At 36.7% G+C, this 22,225-nt stretch overlaps 1 protein-coding gene across 2 annotated transcripts in view; it reads right to left on the bottom strand.

Moving 5' to 3' along the window:
* The window catches only part of LOC137240171 (uncharacterized), a 1,093,642-nt gene that overhangs the window by 648,340 nt on the left and 423,077 nt on the right, over nt 1–22,225 (bottom strand). For both annotated transcript variants that reach the window (XR_010949619.1, XM_067766100.1), the window contains exon 3: nt 10,553–10,639. Coding sequence is in view for 1 of the 2 variants with exons in the window: in XM_067766100.1 (XP_067622201.1) it covers nt 10,553–10,639 (87 nt within the window). In the remaining variant the exon portion in view is untranslated. The remainder of the gene's footprint in view (nt 1–10,552; nt 10,640–22,225) is intronic.

Here is a 22,225-nt window from a genome sequence, read left to right as displayed (position 1 = left end):
CTAAGTAGCGTCAAAAATTCGCTTGGAGTCATTTCGTCAATGAGCTACCATTGAGCTGGCACCGCATTGGCGCTGGCGCCATGCAATTTACATCACTAAAATTGCGCGAATGCCCAGGCTCATGACTTCAATACTTATATTTACTATGCTCTAAACTTTGAATACACCTCGGAAGTTGCTGCGCATAAAATGTGTACTAATAAATTCCAATCCGCATTATACGCAGATGTAACTGAAATATGTGTTTTTGTTTCACCCCCTATACTTATATTTAAAGCTTTTCTAAGAACAAGCTTCTATTACTTGTTAATAAAACGAACTAAAAAGTAAAAAATAAAATTAAAGAAAAAAAAACTTTTTTAAAAATAAGCTTTTATTATTTTGGTTAATAAAATTAACTAAAAAGTAAACAATAAATTGACTCTAAAGAAATATAACACTTTATAAGTTCATTGTAAGCTTAAACGATAATTAGGCTTTTTCGTCTGCGACAAAAAAATTCTATATTGTACATAATTATATATTTTTAACATTAAAACTTTACACCTAAATTATTAAATCTTACAGTTTATATCACAGTCCTAATTGTTCTAATAAAAGCGTGTTACATTGCGATAGCAAGAAAATGGGATCCTAAATGTTCTTAATTATACCATCAAAATTTAACACGTTTTTTATTAGAACAATTAGGACTGTGATATAAACTGTAAGATTTAATAATTTAGGTGTAAAGTTTTAATGTTAAAAATATATAATTATGTACAATATAGAATTTTTTTGTCGCAGAAGAAAAAGCCTAATTATCGTTTAAGCTTACAATGAACTTATAAAGTGTTATATTTCTTTAGAGTCAATTTATTGTTTACTTTTTAGTTAATTTTATTAACCAAAATAATAAAAGCTTATTTTTAAAAAAGTTTTTTTTTCTTTAATTTTATTAACAATTCAATCATATTACAATATTATACAAATTATTGACCTAACGCAGCGGTTACCTAACATCAATGGAATGCCGAATATGAAACTCTTGTCTATTCACAAATAATAAATTCTGCTTATTATCAATTTTAGTTTCTCACCAAAATATTTACATACAACCAATCATGAAAATTAACCAGACAGAATATCGATTTGCTGACGAATGCATACATATTTATATATCTGCATAGCGTGCATACAAATTTACATGCATGCAGACTATGCATACAAATCTACAGGTAAGCATACCATGCTTACAAATCTACATGTATGCATACCGTGTATACAAATTTACATGTATGATTAGTGTTAATACAAATGTACATATTTTTAGTATTAAGGTAATTATGAATGTGTAGGTTAAGAATGTATCTATAAAAGAGAAAGAATTTGTTTAATAAATTGATTGATGTTCAGACATTCAAACCACAAACATTTCGTTTTATAAATTTAAATATTTCACATCGTCCGATAAGCACTTGCTATTCTTAAAGAAGCAAGTCGGTACGCTGCTAATATATATTTTTGATGGGTCTGTTTAGATCCATACCACACTGGTGCTGCGTACAGTATTATTGAGCTGGTTACTGTGGACAATAGCTCGGACCACCAATGTTGGGCATTATTCGCATAAGTGATCCATTAACTTTGGTAATTCTCTGAAGTGCTCTTTGAAAGTTAACTTAGAGTCAGTGTGCACTCCTAAGTATTTTAAGGAATCCTTTGAGGTGATTTGATGATCCTCGACAGTTAAGACTAACTCGTTCGCCGACCATTTGGAGCTTACTAATACCACTTCCGTCTTTTGGCTAGCCAACTCCAGTCCCGTATTGGTCAGCCATTCCTTTATTCTTGCTACGGGGTCATTACATAATGCTTGAAGCAGGTCCAGTTTTTTGGCCACTACTACCACTGCAATATCATCAGCATATCCCACAATTTGCGTGTTTTCTGGTAGATCAATCTTTATCACCCCGTCATACATTACATTCCAAAGCGTTGGACCGAGAACAGATCCCTGTGGTACGCCTCCTGTGATCTTGTACTCTTTTGCTCCTTGATCCATGTCAAAAAGAAGTACTCTGTCTTTAAGATAGCTATCTATTATTCTGCGTAAGTAAGCTGGAGTGCCGAAGCTTTGCAGCGCTGCCATTATCTGTATCCAGTTCGCAGTGTTAAAAGCATTCTTGATGTCCAACTTAATCAGTGCACAGAACTTCCTTTTATTTTAGCCTCCAGAGATAGCTTCTCTAGCTATATTGACGACTGTTTGTATTGCATCTACGGTGGATCTTGATTTGCGAAATCCATATTGACTATTCGATAAGCCACCTGGTCTTTCTAGAGTCAGCTGTAGGCGCTCACTAATTATACGCTCGAAATATAGAAATATATATCCGGCATTGAAGGCAGCCACAAGATTATGCTTAATATTTTATGCAAAGGGTCCATAGGCTTTAAGATGGTACATTTTAACACGCGAAGCCTTAGTGGTGGCAAACTTGACTATATAAGGAGCATTTTTGAAGAGTTGGATATTGATGTCATATGTGTTTCAGAAACGTGGTTTACATCTGATATTCCCGTGTTTTATTATAATATACCAAATTTTAAACTCGTACGACATGACCGAACTAGTAAGAAAGGGCAATTTAGTTGCAATTTAGTGCAAATCTAGCCTTAATATAAAAATTCAATCAACATCGGATAGCCTAGAAACCGAATTTATTGTAGCTGAAACTTCACATGGCGTTGCAAAGGTACTAGTGGCTTGTGTATATAACCCTCATAAGTGTTTTATATTAGATTATTTTTTTACTGAGCTATCTGTGTTTTTACTTGAATATGAACGATATGTTATATGTGGGGACTTTAACGTAAATCTCCTTGTGAAAACCCGTATTCCACGAAGCTATTGTACCATGTCTCTACTGCAGGCCTTGAAATAGTAAACATGACTATACCAACAAGGTACTCCAATAATTTTAATTCCTCGCTGTTGGAACTTTTAATCACCTCTAATCTTGACCATGTCCTTACATTTGACCAAATTTGTTTCATCTCTGACCATGATCTTCTTTTTTGTGCATTTGATGTTGCGTTTAACTATTCTCCTGAGAATGTTAACTTTTTGTATCGTGATTTAAAAAATGTTAACTTTGGTGTACTATTCAATGACCTGTCTAATATTATATCATGTTTCCACCAAATGTAAACACCGTGTTTGCCTTCGAGCAGCGTGTTTAAGGGCAAACACAAGTTGGTGGCATTTGATCCATCGCTATTAAATACAAGATCCACAATTTTACAATGAGATACAGGTAAGAAATATGGGGTAGTGATCCAGGACAACAGCTGACTCTTTAAGAAATAGCTAAAAATTAGGTGCAACCAAATCATGGAAAATACAACAAGCACATGAAAACTTACAACTTTCTTTTGGAAATATCTTGATTATTATTATAGATATCGGGTTCCCGACAACGAATTCGAGATCCTGGACCCGAAACGCGTCTCTAGGTATCGCTCTAGTTAACTTTTCAAGAGTCAGCCGCTGTCCTAGACCATTACAAAATATGGTATATGTACATATTTGAGTAATGTTCTAGGCCCGTGGCCGAGCCTGTAATGTGCGATTTCAGAATTTTCAATTTTTCAAACAATGAATTTCCAGCGTATTGACGTGAAATCATCCTAGTTCCAAATTCTAATAGAGTAGAGTTTCGTTAAACTTCAATCTGATTTCCATATGACGGAAGTCATATGTTGATCAAAGGAAATGAAAGAAAAAATACAAGAATAAGGTTTGGCTTTCGTTCCGGTGATCGACATTCCTTCTTTTGGATTTGATCTTCACCCGAGACGGACGTCAAAAACTCATCAACCTTTTTGGTAAGTAGGACATTTTTTGATGTGTTAATTTTTATAATAAAAAGTGTTTAGTAACTGCTAATTTAAATATTTTAATAAGTAAAAATACAAATTTAGATATGTTAAAGCTTCCTTTAAAAAGGGTTTGGTGTACATATGAAAAGTGTGCGAACATTTTTGTATGTACATAAAACCTTATCTAAAGAAAAGTTCTTCCGAGGCAAAGCAAAGCTTATGCCGAAATTATTTAATCAAAAACTTCATGAAATTTCACTATTCAAAAATTTTCGTAGATTTCGAATCTAAAGATTCAAAAAAAAATCCTTTCAGCCCTCTTTTAGAAAGGTATACCTTAGTATAGGTTTCATTTTACTTTTTAGTAACTCCAAAAAAAGATTTCTATTAAACTATAATAAAGAATTTTCTGATACCGTAGATTATTCATGTGTGAGGCATACGTTTGGTGGGAGAGAAACCGCTTCCTTACAGTTTCCACTCTCCCACCACAAGCTAAATCAATTTTTGCAAAAAATACGGAGGAAAAGGCGAAAGAAGGGAGGAGATCGCCAAACCAACTAGTTTGAAACCATGCGGACGTAAGAATACACACGTTATCACGAGAATCACGAATTATATAAAAATCGAGTGCAGTTGTCTAATAAAAAAAATAATAAAAATTAATAAATTTGTTTAACAAGTTAAAAGGCTGAATATGTCAGCCAAAAATCAAGAATAATTCCCAAGAAATATAGAAAAAATAGGGGAATAAAGTGAGAATATTTCCACAATAAGGGAACCATAAGAAAAAGTAAAAATGAAATAAAAAGAAGAAGTTCTATGTAAAAAAGTGAACATATTTACATATGGATATAAGAAAGCTATAAGGAAAAGCAAAAAAAAAAATTACCGAAAATTTTAAAGTGGAAATATGTAAAAAAGTAAAAAAAAGGCAAAGATAAAGACCTATGTAGGCCAAAGAAAAGAAAGCATAGAGAATAAAGTGATTAAGAAAAGGTGAAATCGAAGTCGTCCAAAAAAGAAAAAAAGGAATAAAACTATTGCGTATAATTGCTATAAAATCATTAGAAATAATAAATTGTAGTGAATATGAAAAAAGAAAGCATATACTTTGGTTCCATTTGAGTTGAAGTCAAAACGATGTGAAACAAATAAATAATAAAAGTCTAAAAGAATTTTGGAAAAGCAAACGCAGAAATGAAAAATAATAATTTAATAATAATTAAATAAAAAAAAATGCTATAACATTTTCTATAAAACCAGCCGCTAAGCAGATGAAATGAAATACTTGCAACTGAAACTAAGTAAAATAACACAGCATATTCGACGCATTGTTAGCTAAATTTCGAAAAAGGTAAAAAAGTGAATATCACAGCACAAAAACAAAAGTGGTTAAGCTTACGAAACAGTCTTACGATGGAAGCACTGCACAAAAAGTATATATGTACATGACTACATAAAAATTGTTCGAAAAGTTACGTTTAAACAAAAACAAAAAAAAAACAAAAGGAACATTTTGATTTAGTGGCGTATATAGAAAACATAAAATATATGCATAAGCGATTCTAAGAGCTAGAAAAGTTATACAATATACACAAAGTTGTTCATGAAAGCGAAATAACAAGCGTTTGGTTAGGTCAAAATTTGTAAAAGTGCGGAATTGAGTTTAAAAAGCTTAAACAATTTGCATAATTGAAAATTCAAAAAAAGAATATATATATATGCAAAAAAAAAATAAATAATTAAAATATTCTGGTCACCCTAATTGTTTCTCGCCGTCATAACACATATACACCTTACTTACTTACTTAATTGGCGCTTAACCGTCTAAACGGTTATGGCCGCCCAACAAGGCGCGCCAGTCGCTCCTTCGCTCCGCCAACCGGCGCCAATTGGTCACACCAAGGGAGTTTAAATCGTTTTCCACCTGGTCCTTCCAACGGAGTGGGGGCCGCCCTCTACCACTGCTTCCATAGGCGGGTTCCGATAGAAACACTTTCTTGGCCGGAGCATCATCTTTCATTCGCATAACATGGCCTAGCCAGCGCAGCCGCTGCGTTTTAATTCGCTGGACTATGTTGATGTCTGCGTATAGCTCGTACAGCTCATCATTAAATCTTCTTCGGTACTCGCCATCGCCAACGCGTAGAGGTCCATAAATCTTTCGAAGAACTTTTCTCTCGAACACTCCCAAAGCCGCTTCATCTGCTGTTGTCATGGTCCATGCTTCTGCCCCATATAGCAGGACGGGTACGATAAGTGACTTGTAGAGTATGATTTTCATTCGCCGAGAGAGGACTTTACTTTTCAATTGCCTACCTAGTCCAAAGTAGCATTTATTGGCAAGATTGATTCTTTGCTGTATTTCAGTGCTGATGTTGTTGCTAGTGTTGATGCTGGTTCCCAAATAAACAAAGTCTTTTACTATTTCGAAATTATGGCTGCCAGCAGTAGCGTGGTTGCCAAGGCGCGTATACGCTGACTCTTTGCTGGATGACAGCAGGTACTTCGTTTTGTCCTCATTCACCATCAAACCCATCTTTACCGCTTCTTTTTCCAGTTTGGAGTAAGCAGAACTAACAGCGCGGGTGTTTAGGTCGATGATATCAATGTCATCAGCATATGCCAGTAATTGCATGCTTTTATAGTATATTGTTCCAGTTACTTCTTTTACAAGCTGATCAACACGTAAACATGGAAGCGCTTTTATCGTTGGCTGTATCTCAATTCATGTAAGTTAACTTTCATTGCTTCAACTCATATAATTTGTATCACTACTCAGAGACAACATCATATTCAGTCTCATTGTCTGATGTTAAAAAACAAAGAGCATAAATCAACAAGAGACATCACTTAACATGTTTGCTTCGAACCCAAACTACTCGCTGATTAAGATTGGGGTTACTGACATTTCTTGTTAAGGCTGTCCGCAAAAACACGGCGAAAACCACAGTTGCCACTTCGGACTCTGTTTGGTGCGCTGGTACCTTTTTGTCAATTTTGGTGCTTTTTAAGCAAGTAGCCACGATTTTGATATTTTTGTCTTTTTCACTACTGCACAGATCCAAAAGCGTTCAATCATTTAATTGTAGCAGAATAAAGGCTATTCGGGCACATAAAGGAGTAATGTCGGATTTTCCAAAAAACAAATTTTGTATATATGTACATATGTAGCTGATGAAACAACGGACTTACCAGACCGAGAGGTCTACTTTTGGTGGTTAGATGTTTCGATCGATTAACAAACAAATTTCGTTATAGATTTTATTCACAAGTTGAGCCTAATAAAAGTGATACAACACTGAATTAAAAATTTATTTCAAAACCACGTTTGCTTCTTGGTAATTTTATAAATCTTGCATTGATGGAGCCAATAAGATGACCAGCGAAAAAATTAATTGAAAACAAAATTTTACATTTAGTGCATTCAGGCGAATTGACTTAAACTAGGTAACCTGTCACTCTGCAAAATGGCTGAGTTTGTACCCCTTTTCTTATTCTGTACGAAATATTGCCCCGATTTTGTTATGCCACGATTTGTATGCTGCCACGGCTTTGTTATAAAAAATGATCTCAATAATTCTTATACATCAGATGATGAATAGCACTGTGATATTGAAATATCTTGAGACTTATTTATGTGTCTGGGCAATTCTGGGTTCCCGACGGGACATTTTCATGTATTTTATGAGAATCTTCCCGAAGCTTTGGCGAAATTTTGCATTCCTTAGACGAGAGGCTGATGCTCGTAGATTAACGAACGCGACAATATTAACTCAATTAACAACACTATATGACATTGAAAATATATTATTTTCAAGATATACCTCAAGTTTTAGGTCTAGTCTAGTATACAAAATCTGCATACTTGGATCATATACGCCCTCAAAATCCGGATTTTGGGTCCAAAAACCCCTTTTAATAACCGCAGACATCTACAGTCATATAACTTTCCATCTGTTTATTCTTCCATGTATTTTTACGTCACTGAAATTAATAAATTTTTGTGCTTGCAACGATGCACAAATGTAGGTTTAATTGACAGAAATATAGGAGAAGCAGTATAAAATAAACCCAAAATTTGAATTTTTGCATTTTGAGTAACCGTTTCCTTTACCATTTTGCTTGTCACTAATCGACAAATATTTTAACTGCATTCATACACTACATTCAAAAGAAAAATGATAGGTAGTTTGACTGCTTCCTTTTGTTTGTGCATATGCAATCTATGACTACACCAACCTCAATTTATCTTTAAAGCATTCATCCTAGACTAATCGCATTTTTTGCAGAGCTTATGGTTTTTATGAAAAAAATTAATAAAACTCTTGAAAAGTTGCCTTTAGGTTTTAGCTTTTATTCTTAGCTTTAAAAAATTTTATTTCGCTTCTTTTAGCCTTTAATTTTTGTACATATAGCCTTTTTTCTAAAAAGAAGTTCTGGCAACACTGCCCTAGTGTTTTGACATTCGGCGAAAATTAAAACGAAAAGTAGGAAGCAACTGTCAGTACCCCAATCTTTTGTATTGAGTGTTTGATATCAGACATACGAACTGACGTCTCTTGTTATGTATGCTCTTTGTAAAAAAAAAAAAAAATTTATTAAAGGGTTTCATGCAAACTCTTTCGCATGATAAAGTTCGATGCGAACATTTTATTGGATTGTGCTGATAATGTTTTATTAAGTATAAATGTTCGATGTTCTAATATCGAAAGTTGTGTCAAGAACTAACATAATTGCTCTCTGGGAATTTGCACATATCAAACATATTACATTTAAATCACGTCAAACACCGATGTTAAAGAAGGTTTACATCAATAGCGTACGTAAACTGAATTTGTAAGAATACTTATGACAGTGGTGTTGTGTTGATTTTGAATAACATAAACACTTACATACATATATTAAATTGTGCACGTCCGACAACGTTGCAAGTTAAAACTTTTCATATATTTTATCTTATACATGCAATTTAAAATAGGGAACTTTCGTACCACAATGCGATAACATGGGTATAAAAATAAATTATTTTTAGACAAATTTTCTCTAATCTTGAATAATAAAACATTGATAGTATACATAGGCGAATTGGCTTTAAAATTTCTATTTTTATATTGGCTAATTAGATACGTACTTGTGTTTGTATACGATAAGTAAAATCTAGAGCTTAGTTATTATTTACAATTTAAGCGTAATTGCTAATTAAATAAAAAATTTAATATGTGAATGAATTGAAACAGAAAAATGAGTGAGTAAATTGATTAATGGTTGTAACGAAGTGAAGTGCTAAGTGATGATTACATAGGGACATCTACAACTATTTGTGCTAAATTAGATGTCAAGGCAGGGAGGGATAAGAAGCACGAGCGCCATGTCACCTGGTCGGCTCATAACTTGGCGAAGGAGAGTTCTGGCCATAGTTATGCCCATTTTTTCCTTTAGCAGCGTTTTTTTTTTTGTTAGTTAGAGAGACTAGTGCACCAAATAAATTTTTTTGTGATAAATAAACAGGGACTCTGAAATAAAATGTAATGGGGTCTAGTGCTATGAGGAAAGGTCGCGAACCCCCCAACCACTGTTTTGCTAGCCAATAGACGGGTCCCGATGGACCTACTCCTCACGGCAAAAGCAGGTAAGAAGACCTTAAGTCCTTTTTGGATATTTTCCAATTCCAATTCCCTATAAAACATTAAAAGCCCTAAAAAAATAGCAAACAATCCGAGAGTGGTACCCAGACACGCTTTTTGGCCCCATGATCCCGAATCCGAAAGCGGCTAACCGATATCTCTAATACTTCTCGAGATATTTGCAAAACAAAATTCAAGTTTTCATTTGGTTGTTGTATTTTTGTTGTACATAGCAAAAAAATTTGTGCGCAGAAATATTGTAGATCGTGTAGCCAGTTTTGAACCGCCAAAGGGTTATTTTTTTTTAGCGCTGCCGAGGGCGCAGAAAAACTATGGATCCGACCCCCGGTTTCGGATGGACCCGGGGTAATTTTTTTGCTTTTTTGCGGATATCTCGAGGATTATCAGATATATCAGGTTTTCGGATTCGGTATCCTGGGGCCAAAATGCATCTCTGGGTACCACTTTCGGATATTTAGCTTTTTTAGCGCTCGGCTACGGTCCTAGAACATTACCCATATTTGCACATAACTATTAATTTGAGTAACATGTGGACAATTTTTTCAGCAAATGCAAAGCAACGCAAGGAACAAGCTGTTCTCCTGCTTCTTGAAGGCACTATGAGCGAGTTCATCGTATTATAGGAAACCGAAAAATGTGGAAAGGGATATTGAAAAACAGGTATAAATAATATCGACCACACTTTGTAAGATATCCCTGGTTTGGTCACACTGGCTATATGATCCATAGTATTTCTTAGTAGGTAGATTACCTTTCTGAATCACCAGTGAGTTTATAGTTTTATTTTTGAAAAAAAGATAAGTTTCAGTGTAATCAACAACTTCGGCATGTATGTTCTTGAAATACCTTTGCAAGGGTAACACTATGCTTTTTTCATATCGATGGTTGAGAGCACACTTATTCGAAGTGAGAAATTTAAAAATTTTCAGAAGTTCTGATTTTGTATTTTTGAAACAATTGCCATGTATATATAAAACACATATTTCCACTTATATATATATAAATTAAAAAAATATTTTTCTAATTAATAGCCACACCCGAGTCGGTTACATCGGCATCCACAGCCGGTTCGTCCACTTCGTCTCCCGAACCATCGTCTCCAGCTCTCAGCGAAGCCTCCACACCTGTAATGAAGAAAAATCCAAAAATTAGCTAGTTGAACGAAACTATCAAAACGGCTATGGCATAAAACAATAAATTGACTGCCGATCTAATTGAAATTGAGAAAAAGAAGGTGGCTGCAATCGAGATGCTTCTTGGAGCGGAACTAATTTAAAAACGCTGTTCACTTACATACAGTGTTCGGAAAAACAAATTCAATGCAAATATATAACTGGCTATATTTTTTATGATAATCAATTCGCATAAACGATTGTTTTTAAATATTAAACCGCCATTGGCAGGTAAATTATTTTTAAAACATTTACTAACTTAAAACAGTTACATGCAAGCACAACAACAAAAAAAAAAAAAAACACTTTGCCTAGTATGGAAGTGTGCAAAACTATAGCAACAAACCAAACGAACCTTCCTCTTTGAGAAGGGGAGTACATTTTGAAGCCCAAGATTGATTGGGTTTCGAGTAGCGATCTCAGCTATCATTAATTTGCTCAATAAAAAGACTTGAGTCCCCTCGAGACCCTCCATGGGCTATTAAGCCGAAATGTACAATTATTGCCAGTTATGAAACATCAATGGGGACTGCCAGCTGAGATCGCTACTCAAAACCAATCAACTTTGGGCTTCAAGATTTACTCCCCGTCTCAAATAGGAAGGTTCGTTTGGTTTGTTGCTCTAGTTTTGCACACTTCCATACTGAGCAGTGTTTTTTTTTGTTGTAGGCAGGGCCGCGGAGAGGGGGGGAGGGGGCAGCCAGGGCTATTGCCCTGGGGCCCGGAAGGTTTTTGGGGGCCCGGCAAGGCAAAGCAGTATTGACAGTACTCTAACTAGTATTTCATAGATACATACATATTTTGTTGCTAAAAAAATTTGTTTTAAAATTGAAAATCACTAAACTAAAATCATAAGCATCCAATCAAATACTCTGGGGCATAGTCATAGTCGAAATAAACTGTGATTTTAAGTTAGATACAATTTTATAAGCGCTATCTGTCAAAAATGCTTCAACTAACTTAAAATCGCATTTTATTTCGACTATAACTATGCCCCTATCGGTTTGGTCGTATTGCTTTTTCATTTTTGTAAAAAGCCAGCGACCTCTGTAAATACAGGCTGATAATAAACCAAAGCGTTAATTTGAAAAAATGAGTACACTTGACTTGTTTTGCGAAGCGCAAATTTGTGCAAACATATAAGTGGATAATCTTACATAGGTCAATGATGAGTTGAAGAAGTTCAGGGATCAATGGTCGATCATACTTCAAAAATGTAAGGTGCTGGCAGGGAGTATAGTAGTTGTGAATACCTTCGCAGAGAAAAGAAGGAAGATAAGAAAGCGCCAGTGCGATGAATAACCTGGCGAATCACCTGAGTGTGATTCCGAAACTCAATTCAAACAGCAAGTTTATTACGTTCTTTTGGACTGCTTGATTGGTAACATGACAAGACGTTTCGAAGCCGTAAATGACATTGCGATTAAATTTTGTTTTTATGTGGAAGTATCAGGATCTGACGGAAGAAGAGCTCAGAGAAAAGGCAGCGGCATTCTCCAAGATTTATGACATCAATATTTCTACGGATCTGAAAGATGAAATCATTCATCTCAAAGCAATCCACTTAGCAAATTTGGGATGTGATTCGCTGCCACCATTTCAACTTCTGAACAAATTTCATGACTTGAAGATGGAAGTATTATTTCTTAATATGTGCATAGCATGAAGAATATTTTGCACACTTCCAGTCAGTGTGGCTGAAAGGGAGCGTTCTTTTAGTTATTGTCTCGCGTGAAAAATTTTTTACGTTCTACTATGAGCCAAAATTGCTTGACAAGCCTTGGAACATTGGCGTTGGAGTCCAGCCTTGCTCGCAGTATTAGTTTTGGACCGGTAATTTCCATATACGCAGATCAAAAAGCACAGGAGGTTTTCCATGGCTGATTCAAGCTCTTAAAATGTACATATTTAGAAAAAGTTGATGTAAGCAATCAAACAATGAAATCTAAAAAGTAAATCTTATTTTATATGAAACTAACAGACCCGGCAGACGTTGTTCTGCCCTAAATTTGGTCTATCTGCATACATTTTAATAAGCTTTTTCCGTCTAACTCTGCCTTGCCCCTCTACACTTGTTCCTAATATTTGTATTCACTCCTCCCTTTCGCTTCATCTATCTCCATCTTCGTCTCATTCTATCTCTTTCTCAGTCTCCTTCTCTCTTTTCTCTTCTCTCAAGTTTTTCTCATTCTCCTTCATATCTTATTGCCAGTCCCAGAGGGTTGTAAGTATTTTGTTCAAGTCCCATTCCGAGTCTCAGTCTCAGTACCAGTCCTAGTCCTAATCCCAGTCCCAGTCCGTCTCTGGTCTACTTTCCGGAAAAAAGCATCGTAAATACTAATATAGGCAAATTGATATGCCAAATTTCAGGCAAATCGAATAGGACGTATGTAAATAGGTATGAGGGTATTATTAATTCATGTCTTTATTTCGGCTTCGCATGCAAATTTATCAGTTTTGCCAGGTTGATGCGACTAAATCGAATATCACAATGAAAATTACTTTAAAGCTTTCATCAGCAACAGCTTTCATTTGATATCCATAATACACACACTTTCTAGGGGTATCCGGGTTCATGTTTTGGCCTAAATCTCAAGACCCTAGTCACCCAGCGGTGTGAAACTTACTCTGTACTAAAGCACACATCAACAGCTTCAATTTGATACCCATAATTTAAAAACGCAATCTAAGTGTATCCGGGTCCATGTTTTGGCCTATATCTCGAGACCCTAGTCACCCAGCGGTGTAAAACTTACTCTGTACTTAAGCATACAGCAACAGCTTCAATTTGATACCTATAATGTAAAAACATATTCTAACGCCTCGATTCTGAGCGTTACCGGTAAAATAGTTCCCAGAACATTATGTAACCGAATATCGTTACCAATTCTTTTATTCGCGGTTCTGGCCCAAGTGGTAACGCTGTCATCACCAAGAAACTCACCAGTGTTTGTGCAGAAATTTGAAAGGTAGTTTTCTTCGCTTTCACGGTTGCCACTTTGGTCGATTTGGACCAAAAATTGTCTCTGCCAACCCCATTTGGTCCGCTGGTCCCTTTTCTTCAATTTTGGTCCTTTTTAGGCAGTAGCCACGATTGGTACTTTTCTTTCTTTTTCACTCAGGTAAAAATTCACAATATTGCCCAAAAACTCGCCACACTTTCGTTAGCCCCCATATAATTTTGAATTTACTTCAATGGAACTTTCACCATAAAAAATTGCTCAGTCAGTAAAATGTACCAGAACAATAACATTTCACCTAGGATATAATTAAGCCAGACATTAAAAAGAAAAGTGTTGGCAAACACATTGTCGTTAATTGTTGATGAAATAACCGACTAATCAAAACAAAACTCTTGTTTTATAATAATATTAATAACGGCTAGATATTTCGATCGGTTATACAACACTATGTAAAATATATGAAAATGAAAATTTCTTCTCGCCTAGCATAGCTTATAGCGAGCACTCTGTCGTGAGCTTAACACTTTCAAAACTTATACAAAGAAATTCGATGCATTACTTCTCGTTTGGAATTTTGATATTTAAATCTTTCTCACCCAGCTCAATGAGTCCTAGGAATTCCAGGACTATTGTGGTGTTAAGCCACGCAAGGGAATTGAAAACTAAATAACAAGAAATAGTTTAACTCGAAGACAGAAGGAAGTAAATGCAAAAGAGATTTGATTTGAAAATGTTTTGTATAAAATTATTCCCGTAGGTGCTAGCAGAATCCCTGAATCCTGGGATCAAAACTCACACTTACTGAATCTAGGCTATGATATTAAGTTTAAACGCTAAGAGAAAAGGTAAGCATCTATAAAGATAGCACTAACAAAATTGCCTAGTTTCATTTATGATTTACTTAGTTTTCCACATACATACTTCGGCAACACCAGAACGCAAATTTTGAACCGTTTCTTACTAAAACCTAACTGCACCATACATTTTATTTCATTGCAACCAACAACATAATGCTGGAACCAAGAGCTTTGTGACCAAGACTATGTTCACAACGTTTGGTTGGTAGAAGACTTAGACTTATCCTATGTCAAAATATAGTATCATTTTTGGTTGCATGCCCATATATTTGTTTGTTCAGCTTGAATTAAAGGAAATTTTTCACTATGTTTAGTCAAATTTTATATAGAAACATCCTAAAATTTTTTATTTTATACTAATAAAATAAAACAAAAATTTGGTTCTTTTTTTCGATGAATTTTGGTCCCAAATGAAAACATGGTGTGGCAACCGTGTTCGCTTTACCGAAAATGTCTCACTTGTAGATACGAGGTTAACGAATAAATGGGACGATGTGCACATTCATATTAGGTTTCTACATAGGTATATTGTAATTTATTCTGTGAAAGTACATAATGTAAACAAATATGTATAGCAAGAGGCAACACCTTTTTACTATTACCTTTACTTATTTGCGCTTACAATTCTTTATTTTTCTGTTTTGCCCTTTTCTGAACAACAGCTGTTGTGTGGTTATTTCGATGTAACCACCTACTTTTGTGGGTAAAAAATTATCCGGCTACTTTCGCTGGTAGAATACCAAAAGGGTGTAAAAGTTGCCACATGATTTCGTTACCGTGGTGAAGAATGTTGTTACCACACTAGAATCGGGGCGTAGATGTATCCGGGTCCACGTTTTGGCCTATATCTCGAGACCCAGCCACCCAGCGGCATAAAACTTACTCTGTACTAAAGGACACAACAACAGCTTCAATTTGATATCCATAATGTAAAAACATATCCTAGTGTTACCCTAATCCACGTTTTAGCCTATATCTCGCGACCCTAGTCACCAATAGGTATGAAAACTACCCTGTACTAAAGCACTCATCAACAGCTTCAGTTTGATACCCATAAGTGTGGTCTCTGCTGTGTACGGACGTGTTTCACTAAGTAGAGCTCTGTGTTTTTCGTTTCACGATAGTTTTCTATTTGTGAAATACAAATGTATTTTGTGCTTAAACAAATATTGACAAATATAATCAGATATTAACAATTTGTGCAAAGCAGATTTAAATCTATTCCGTGCAATTCATTATATATATAAACAATATAAATTATAAGGCAGTGCATGTGTATGTTGATTTGAGCTGTTGACAGTTTGTCTGCTTCGTATATTCTTTGCCTTGTCTACACGTTGTTTTTGTCTTCATAGCTGTTTTACATAAACAATATGCCCTGTTTCTGTGGACACAGATTTGAACGCGCTCAAAGCAGTGTGCAGTGTGAAAAATGTAAAAAAGTTTATCACCTGCAGTGTGTTGTTGGTACCTTAGCTGCCGATTTGGATCACTTTAAAAATTCGGACGAAATGTATATTTGTGGCGATTGTGCTGTTGATGACAATGCTATTGCTGTACAAAAACAACAGCAACAACATGTAAATGATAATTATCTAAATTTTATGTTATCGTCTATTCTTGCCGAAGGGAAAAGTTTTCGAGCACAGCAAGCAAGAGCGGTTGCCGGAATACACTCTCTGCAAGCGGACAAAAACCAGTTTTAAGCGAATTAGAAATTTTACGTTCTGAGCTCTGTAATTTACATAAGCTCTATGATGAAGCGGTGGGTGGTGTATTGCGTGGTAGTGCTGGCAAAAAAAAGAAACGAAACAAAGACAAAGGCACAATCATGTTTAACAATTCTGCCGACGCTAACATTGAAAGAGTTCTGGCCCCGTTTCTGCTGCTAAGGTCCAAAGCAATTTCAATGATGATGTTATCTCTGCCGAAGTGCCTTGCGCTACTAACACTGCTAATGCCGGCGCTAACATTTCTATGAACACTGCCTCTTCCCATGCTGTTAATAACCAAAATATTGTAAATGATTGCAACACTGCGCGTAAATTAAATGGTAATGACGCTGTATCGAATAACGATAACATTGTTGATGTTGCTGGAAATTTGGGTGATACTAATTTAGATCCGGCTGGTCCTAGGTTGGTTACTGCCATGCCGCCCCGACGGGCTATTTTCGTATCAAGATTGCATCCATCTCTGACGGAGTCTGATGTGGTTAATTATATCTTAGCTAAGATTAATAGTACAGGTTCTATTAACATTAGTGCACATAAATTTGTTTTTAAGTATGTGTGGGATTTTTATTCATTTAAAATATCAGTTCCAGATGTATATTTTGATATGGTTCTTGACAAATCTTTTTGGCCTATACATTCGGTGGTACATTTGTACACCACAAAGTCGAATGTTGAGCCTCGCGCACGATTAGTTTCAAAAAACTTGATTACCAGCCCTGCCAATACGATTCAAAAGTAACTATTCACTATCAGAATGTTCGTGGTTTACGTTCTAAATTAAATGCGTTTTACCTTAACAGTTTTACTTTTACAGCGGAAGTGATTGCTTTCACAGAGACTTGGCTAAAACCTGATAATTTAAATTCAGAGTTATTTTCAAATGACTACATTGTTTTTCGGTGTGATCGTTAGTCGAGAGCAGGCGGTGTCCTGATAGCTGTATTGTCCAGTATTTTTACTGAATTGTTGAGCTTTGAGGACGTGCTTGACATTGAATTCATAGCTGTAAAGCTCTTGTTCCCGAATTTTTTCTTATATATTTCTTGTTCCTACATACCGCCTCGGTCAGATATGTACGTATATGATTGCCATAAAGCAGTTATCCACAGCCTACATTCTCGTTTGCATGATAACGATCGCCTAGTGGTTCTGAGGGACTTTAATTTACCATACGTTAGTTGGATTGGCAACGATGATTCAAACTTTTTGACTCCTGTTACTCAGCATGATTTTATTGGTTCGCTTATGGAATTGCCGCTAGTTCAGATTAATAATGTGGTGAACTCTAAAAATAAGTTGTTAGATTTAGTTTTTGGTGATAGTTCAATAGGTACTGGTCTCAGTCGAATCCCTGCCTTATCCCTGCCTGAAGATCCTTTGCACTCCACACTTGAGGTTACACTGGACAATTTACTGCCTACGATTAATTTCATGGAAGTTTCATGTCGTTCTCGTTCGAGATGTTTTAAAAAGGCTAACTTTGATTTGCTTAATCAACTGTTAGCTTCGCACGATTGGTCTGATCTCTATGCTTGTACTGATGTTGAGGCTGCCACGTCTATTTTTTATATTAACCTAAGTGACTTTATTAATCGTTGCGTTCCGGTTCATTTTGTTAAGGCTAAAAGTAGTAAACCACCTTGGTTCTCGAGGCAACTTGCTAACCTGAACAATATTAAATCAAGGCTCTATAAGTGTTTTAAAAGATCTGGTTCTTCTGAAGATTTTTCTAAATATTTAGTTGCCCGTTCTAATTTCCAACGCCTGAATCAAAACTGCTACAAGTCGTATTTAACAAAATGCAAAATTGAGTTTTTTAACAATCCTAAAAAATTTTACGGGTTTGTTAATTCAAAGCGCAAATCTTCGGGATTTCCATCATCTTTGTCTTTGGGTGGCAAGAATGCTAGCCTTGACCATGATATTGCCGACTTATTCGCAGACTTTTTCAAATCGACCTATTCGTCAACCTGTACCCAAACCGGTAGTTATCCGTTCGAAATAGTTACTTCTAACTGTATTCTCAATCCAGTCATTGATAGTGCCACTGTACTTCAGAGTTTTTTAGCTTTGAAACCGATTTTTTCTCCAGGGCCCGATGGTATTCCTGGCTGTGTGCTTAAGTTCTGTGCTGTGAACTTAACAGAACCGATCGTAAAATTGTTCAATTTATCTTTGCAATCGGCGTCATGTCCATCAATTTGGAAACAGTCATTTATCATACCTCTGCACAAGAAAGGTAGTAGATCTAATATTGAGAATTATAGGGGAATTGCTAAGCTTTCAGCTATTCCTCAAACCTTTGAACAAATAATTACCTGTGAGCTTCAACATTCGTGTACTTCCATATTATCACCCTTTCAGCATGGGTTTGTGAGTTGTAGATCAACCACCACAAACCTACTTGAGTTTAACTCTTTAGTTCGGGATGGTTTTTTGGCTAGCAAGCAAACAGATGTGATTTATACGGACTTTAGTAAAGCTTTTGATTCAGTGAATCACGAACTTCTGATCCTGAAGCTTGATTTACTGGGTTTTCCGAAGAATCTGATTTCATGGCTCTCAAGCTATCTTTCTAATAGAACCCAAAAGGTGCTTTATAAAAATATTATTTCAAAATCAATTAAAGTTACCTCTGGTGTACCTCAGGGCAGTCATTTAGGCCCATTGCTTTTTACTCTTTTTATTAATGATCTGCCACAGATTTTGAATCATTCACGAGCTCTAATGTATGCCGATGATGTAAAAATTTGCTATACATGCTTGCCTTCGAATTTAACTCACTCAAATCTACTTCAGGTTGATTTGGACTCATTTCAACGTTGGTTTACAATAAATGCATTAGTTCTAAACTGTTCCAAATGTAAGTTCATGACATTTCATCGCGTGAAGCCTGTCCTGTCGTCTTATGCACTTTATGGCACTCTTATGGAGCGTATATCTTCGATTCATGATTTAGGGATTCTGTTTGACTCGAAACTGAGATTGAATTCACATATTTCAGCTATTACTAATAAAGCAATGGGTACCCTTGGTTTCGTTAAACGCTGGGCTAAGGAGTTCAAGGATCCGTATCTGACCAAAGTCCTCTACACTTCGCTGGTCCGCCCAATACTTGAGTATTGCTCGTGTGTTTGGTGTCCATTATATATTACTCATATAAAGCGTATTGAGTCTGTGCAGAAACAATTTTTAATTTTTGCTCTACGGGCCTTTAACTGGGACTCAAATCTTCATCTTCCGTCTTATAGAAGTAGACTTATTCTCATTAATTTGCCAACTCTGGAAAATCGTAGAATATTACTCGGGGTAAGATTCCTGCATAAGCTAATTCTAGGTGAGGTTGACTCTTCTGAGCTGCTAAGCCGATTGAACTTTGCAGTTCCTGCTAGGGTGTCCAGACACTACGTGCTCTTCCATTTACCCCTGTGTCGTATAAATTTTGGCAAAAATGATCCTATACGTGTTTGGTGCTCGTACTATAACGACTTGTATAATTACATTAGTATCGAATGTTCGTTTGTTGCCTTACGCAATGCTATACTTTTCAGTCTCAACTGATATCTTAAAGTTTACTTGTTTAATTTGTAATGATAGTTTAATTTTAGTTCTTGTTCAATGTTAAACAAAATTGTAAATTTTTAATTAATTCCATTTTTAATTCTATACTTGTATATATTTTTACCCTATCTTTTTTTTATGTTACTTTCCTTTGTATTTTGTTAGTCGACCACTTTTGTTAGTTCACTTTAAATAATTAAATAAATAAAATAAAATAAATAAATAAATAATGTAAAAACACTATCCAGGCGTTCACGGACCCATGTTTTCGCCTATATCTCGGGACCCTAGTCACCCATGAGTATGAAAATTACCCTCTACTAAAGCACCCATCAACAGCTTTAATTTGATATCCATATCCTATAAACACATTCTAGGGGTACCCGTATCCACGTTTTGGGCTGTATCTCGGGACCCTAGTTGTTTTTGTTGTTGTAGCAGTGTTTCGCCCCACCTAACAGCCGCGACCGATCACAAATTGTCATCAATATCCTCTAACGGGAGTCCAAGGAAACTTGCTGTTTCAACAGGGGTGGACCATAAGGAAAGCGGTTTTAGAGGCGTTGGTTCCACATTACAATTAAAGAGATGGTTGGTGTCATGTGGGGACACATTGCAAGCGGGGCATACATTTCGTATGTCGGGGTTGTTTCTGGATAGGTAAGAGTTTAACCTGTTACAGTATCCAGAACGAAGTTGAGCAAGAGTGATACGCGTTTCCCTGGGGAGTATGCGTTCCTCTTTCGCGAGTTTTGGATACTTTTCTTTGAGACTGGATTCACCGGGCAATTCCCGGCATAAAGGTCCGAAGCCTGTTTGTGGAGTTCACCAAGGACTTGCTTGTGTTTTTTCGCTTCATACGGCTGGGTTTTCAGGTGCCGTATTTCCTCTAAATGCTTACGGAGATGACTCCTTAAGCCCCTAGGCGGTGCTGGCTCATCAATCAGATGTCTGTGGGGATGCCCAGATTTCTGGGTATTCAACAGGAACTGTTTGGTCAGCATCTCATTTCTCTCCCTGATGGGGAGTATTCTCGCCTCATTATGCAGATGGTGTTCTGGGGGCATAAGAAGACAGCCCGTAGAGATTCTGAGAGCAGTATTTTGGCAGGCCTGTAGCTTCTTCCAGTGGGTAATTTTTAGGCTTGGCGACCATATGGGTGACGCGTAGCACGTAATCGGCTGGCTAATTGCTTTGTATGTAGTCATGAGCGTTTCTTTATCTTTTCCCCAAGTACTGCCAGCGAGGGATTTGAGGATTTTGTTACGGCTCTGAATTCTCGGAACAATTTCGGCTGCGTGCTCACCAAAATGTAGATCCTGATCAAACGTCACACCCAAGATTTTGGGGTGTAGGACAGTCGGTAGCGTAGTGCCATCGACGTGGATGTTCAAAATGGTCGACATTTGGGAGGTCCATGTTGTAAATAAGGTCGCGGAAGATTTAGTCGGTGATAATGCCAGGTTTCGCGAGGCGAAAAAACTAGAGAGGTCAGGGACGTAGCCGTTTATTCTATTGCGTAGCTCATCGATCTGTGGGCCTGGGCCTGTGGCCATTATTGCGCAGTCATCGGCGTAGGAAACGATTGTGACTCCTTCCGGTGGTGAAGGTAGCTTAAATATGTAGAAATTAAACAAAAGTGGGGACAGGACACCACCCTGTGGCACCCCTTGTTTAATTCTTCTTGGTTTTGATGTTTCGTTTCTAAATTGCACCGATGCCTGCCGACCGCCCAGATAATTTGCGGTCCACCTTTTAAGACAGGGGGGGAAGGGTAGCCCCTTCCAGGTCTTGCAGTAACGAGACATGGTTGACCGTATCAAAAGCTTTTGATAGGCCTAGCGCTACGAGTACTGTTCTATGGTGGGGGTTTTGATTTAAACCGCAATTTATCTGGGTGCTAATGGCATTTAGCGCGGTGGTAGTGCTATGGAGTTTTCTGAAGCCATGCTGTTGACAGTCTAGCTGCAACTTTGCTTGCAAAATGGTTTCAAGCGTCTTTGCTACTGGCGATAGGAGAGATATCGGACGATACGACTCTCCTATGTTAGCTGGTTTCACAGGCTTTAGTAGCGGAACCACCTTGGCCATTTTCCATTTTTCGGGTATGACAAAGGTGGAAAGAGAGAGGTTGAAGACATGCGCTAAATATTTGAAAACCTCTTTCCCTAGGCTTTTAAGCATCGGCATGGCTATGCCGTCTGGGCCCACTGCTTTGGATGGTTTAGCATGACCAATGGCGTCCTCAACCTCTTTAGCGGTGATGGTGATTAGTGACGCGCTGAATTTGTGTTTATGTGCGTGTCTGTTGGTCCTCCGTCTGTCTTTGTCGACCGTATAATGCATTATATATTGTCGGCAGAAAGCGCTCGCGCATTTTTTCGCATCCGGTAGCACTTTATCGCCAAAGGCGATGGAAAC

This window comes from Eurosta solidaginis, chromosome 2 (genome assembly GCF_040869045.1).
Source record: "Eurosta solidaginis isolate ZX-2024a chromosome 2, ASM4086904v1, whole genome shotgun sequence".
NCBI classification, from domain to species: domain Eukaryota; kingdom Metazoa; phylum Arthropoda; class Insecta; order Diptera; family Tephritidae; genus Eurosta; species Eurosta solidaginis.
This window is presented reverse-complemented; position numbering and strand designations above follow the sequence as displayed.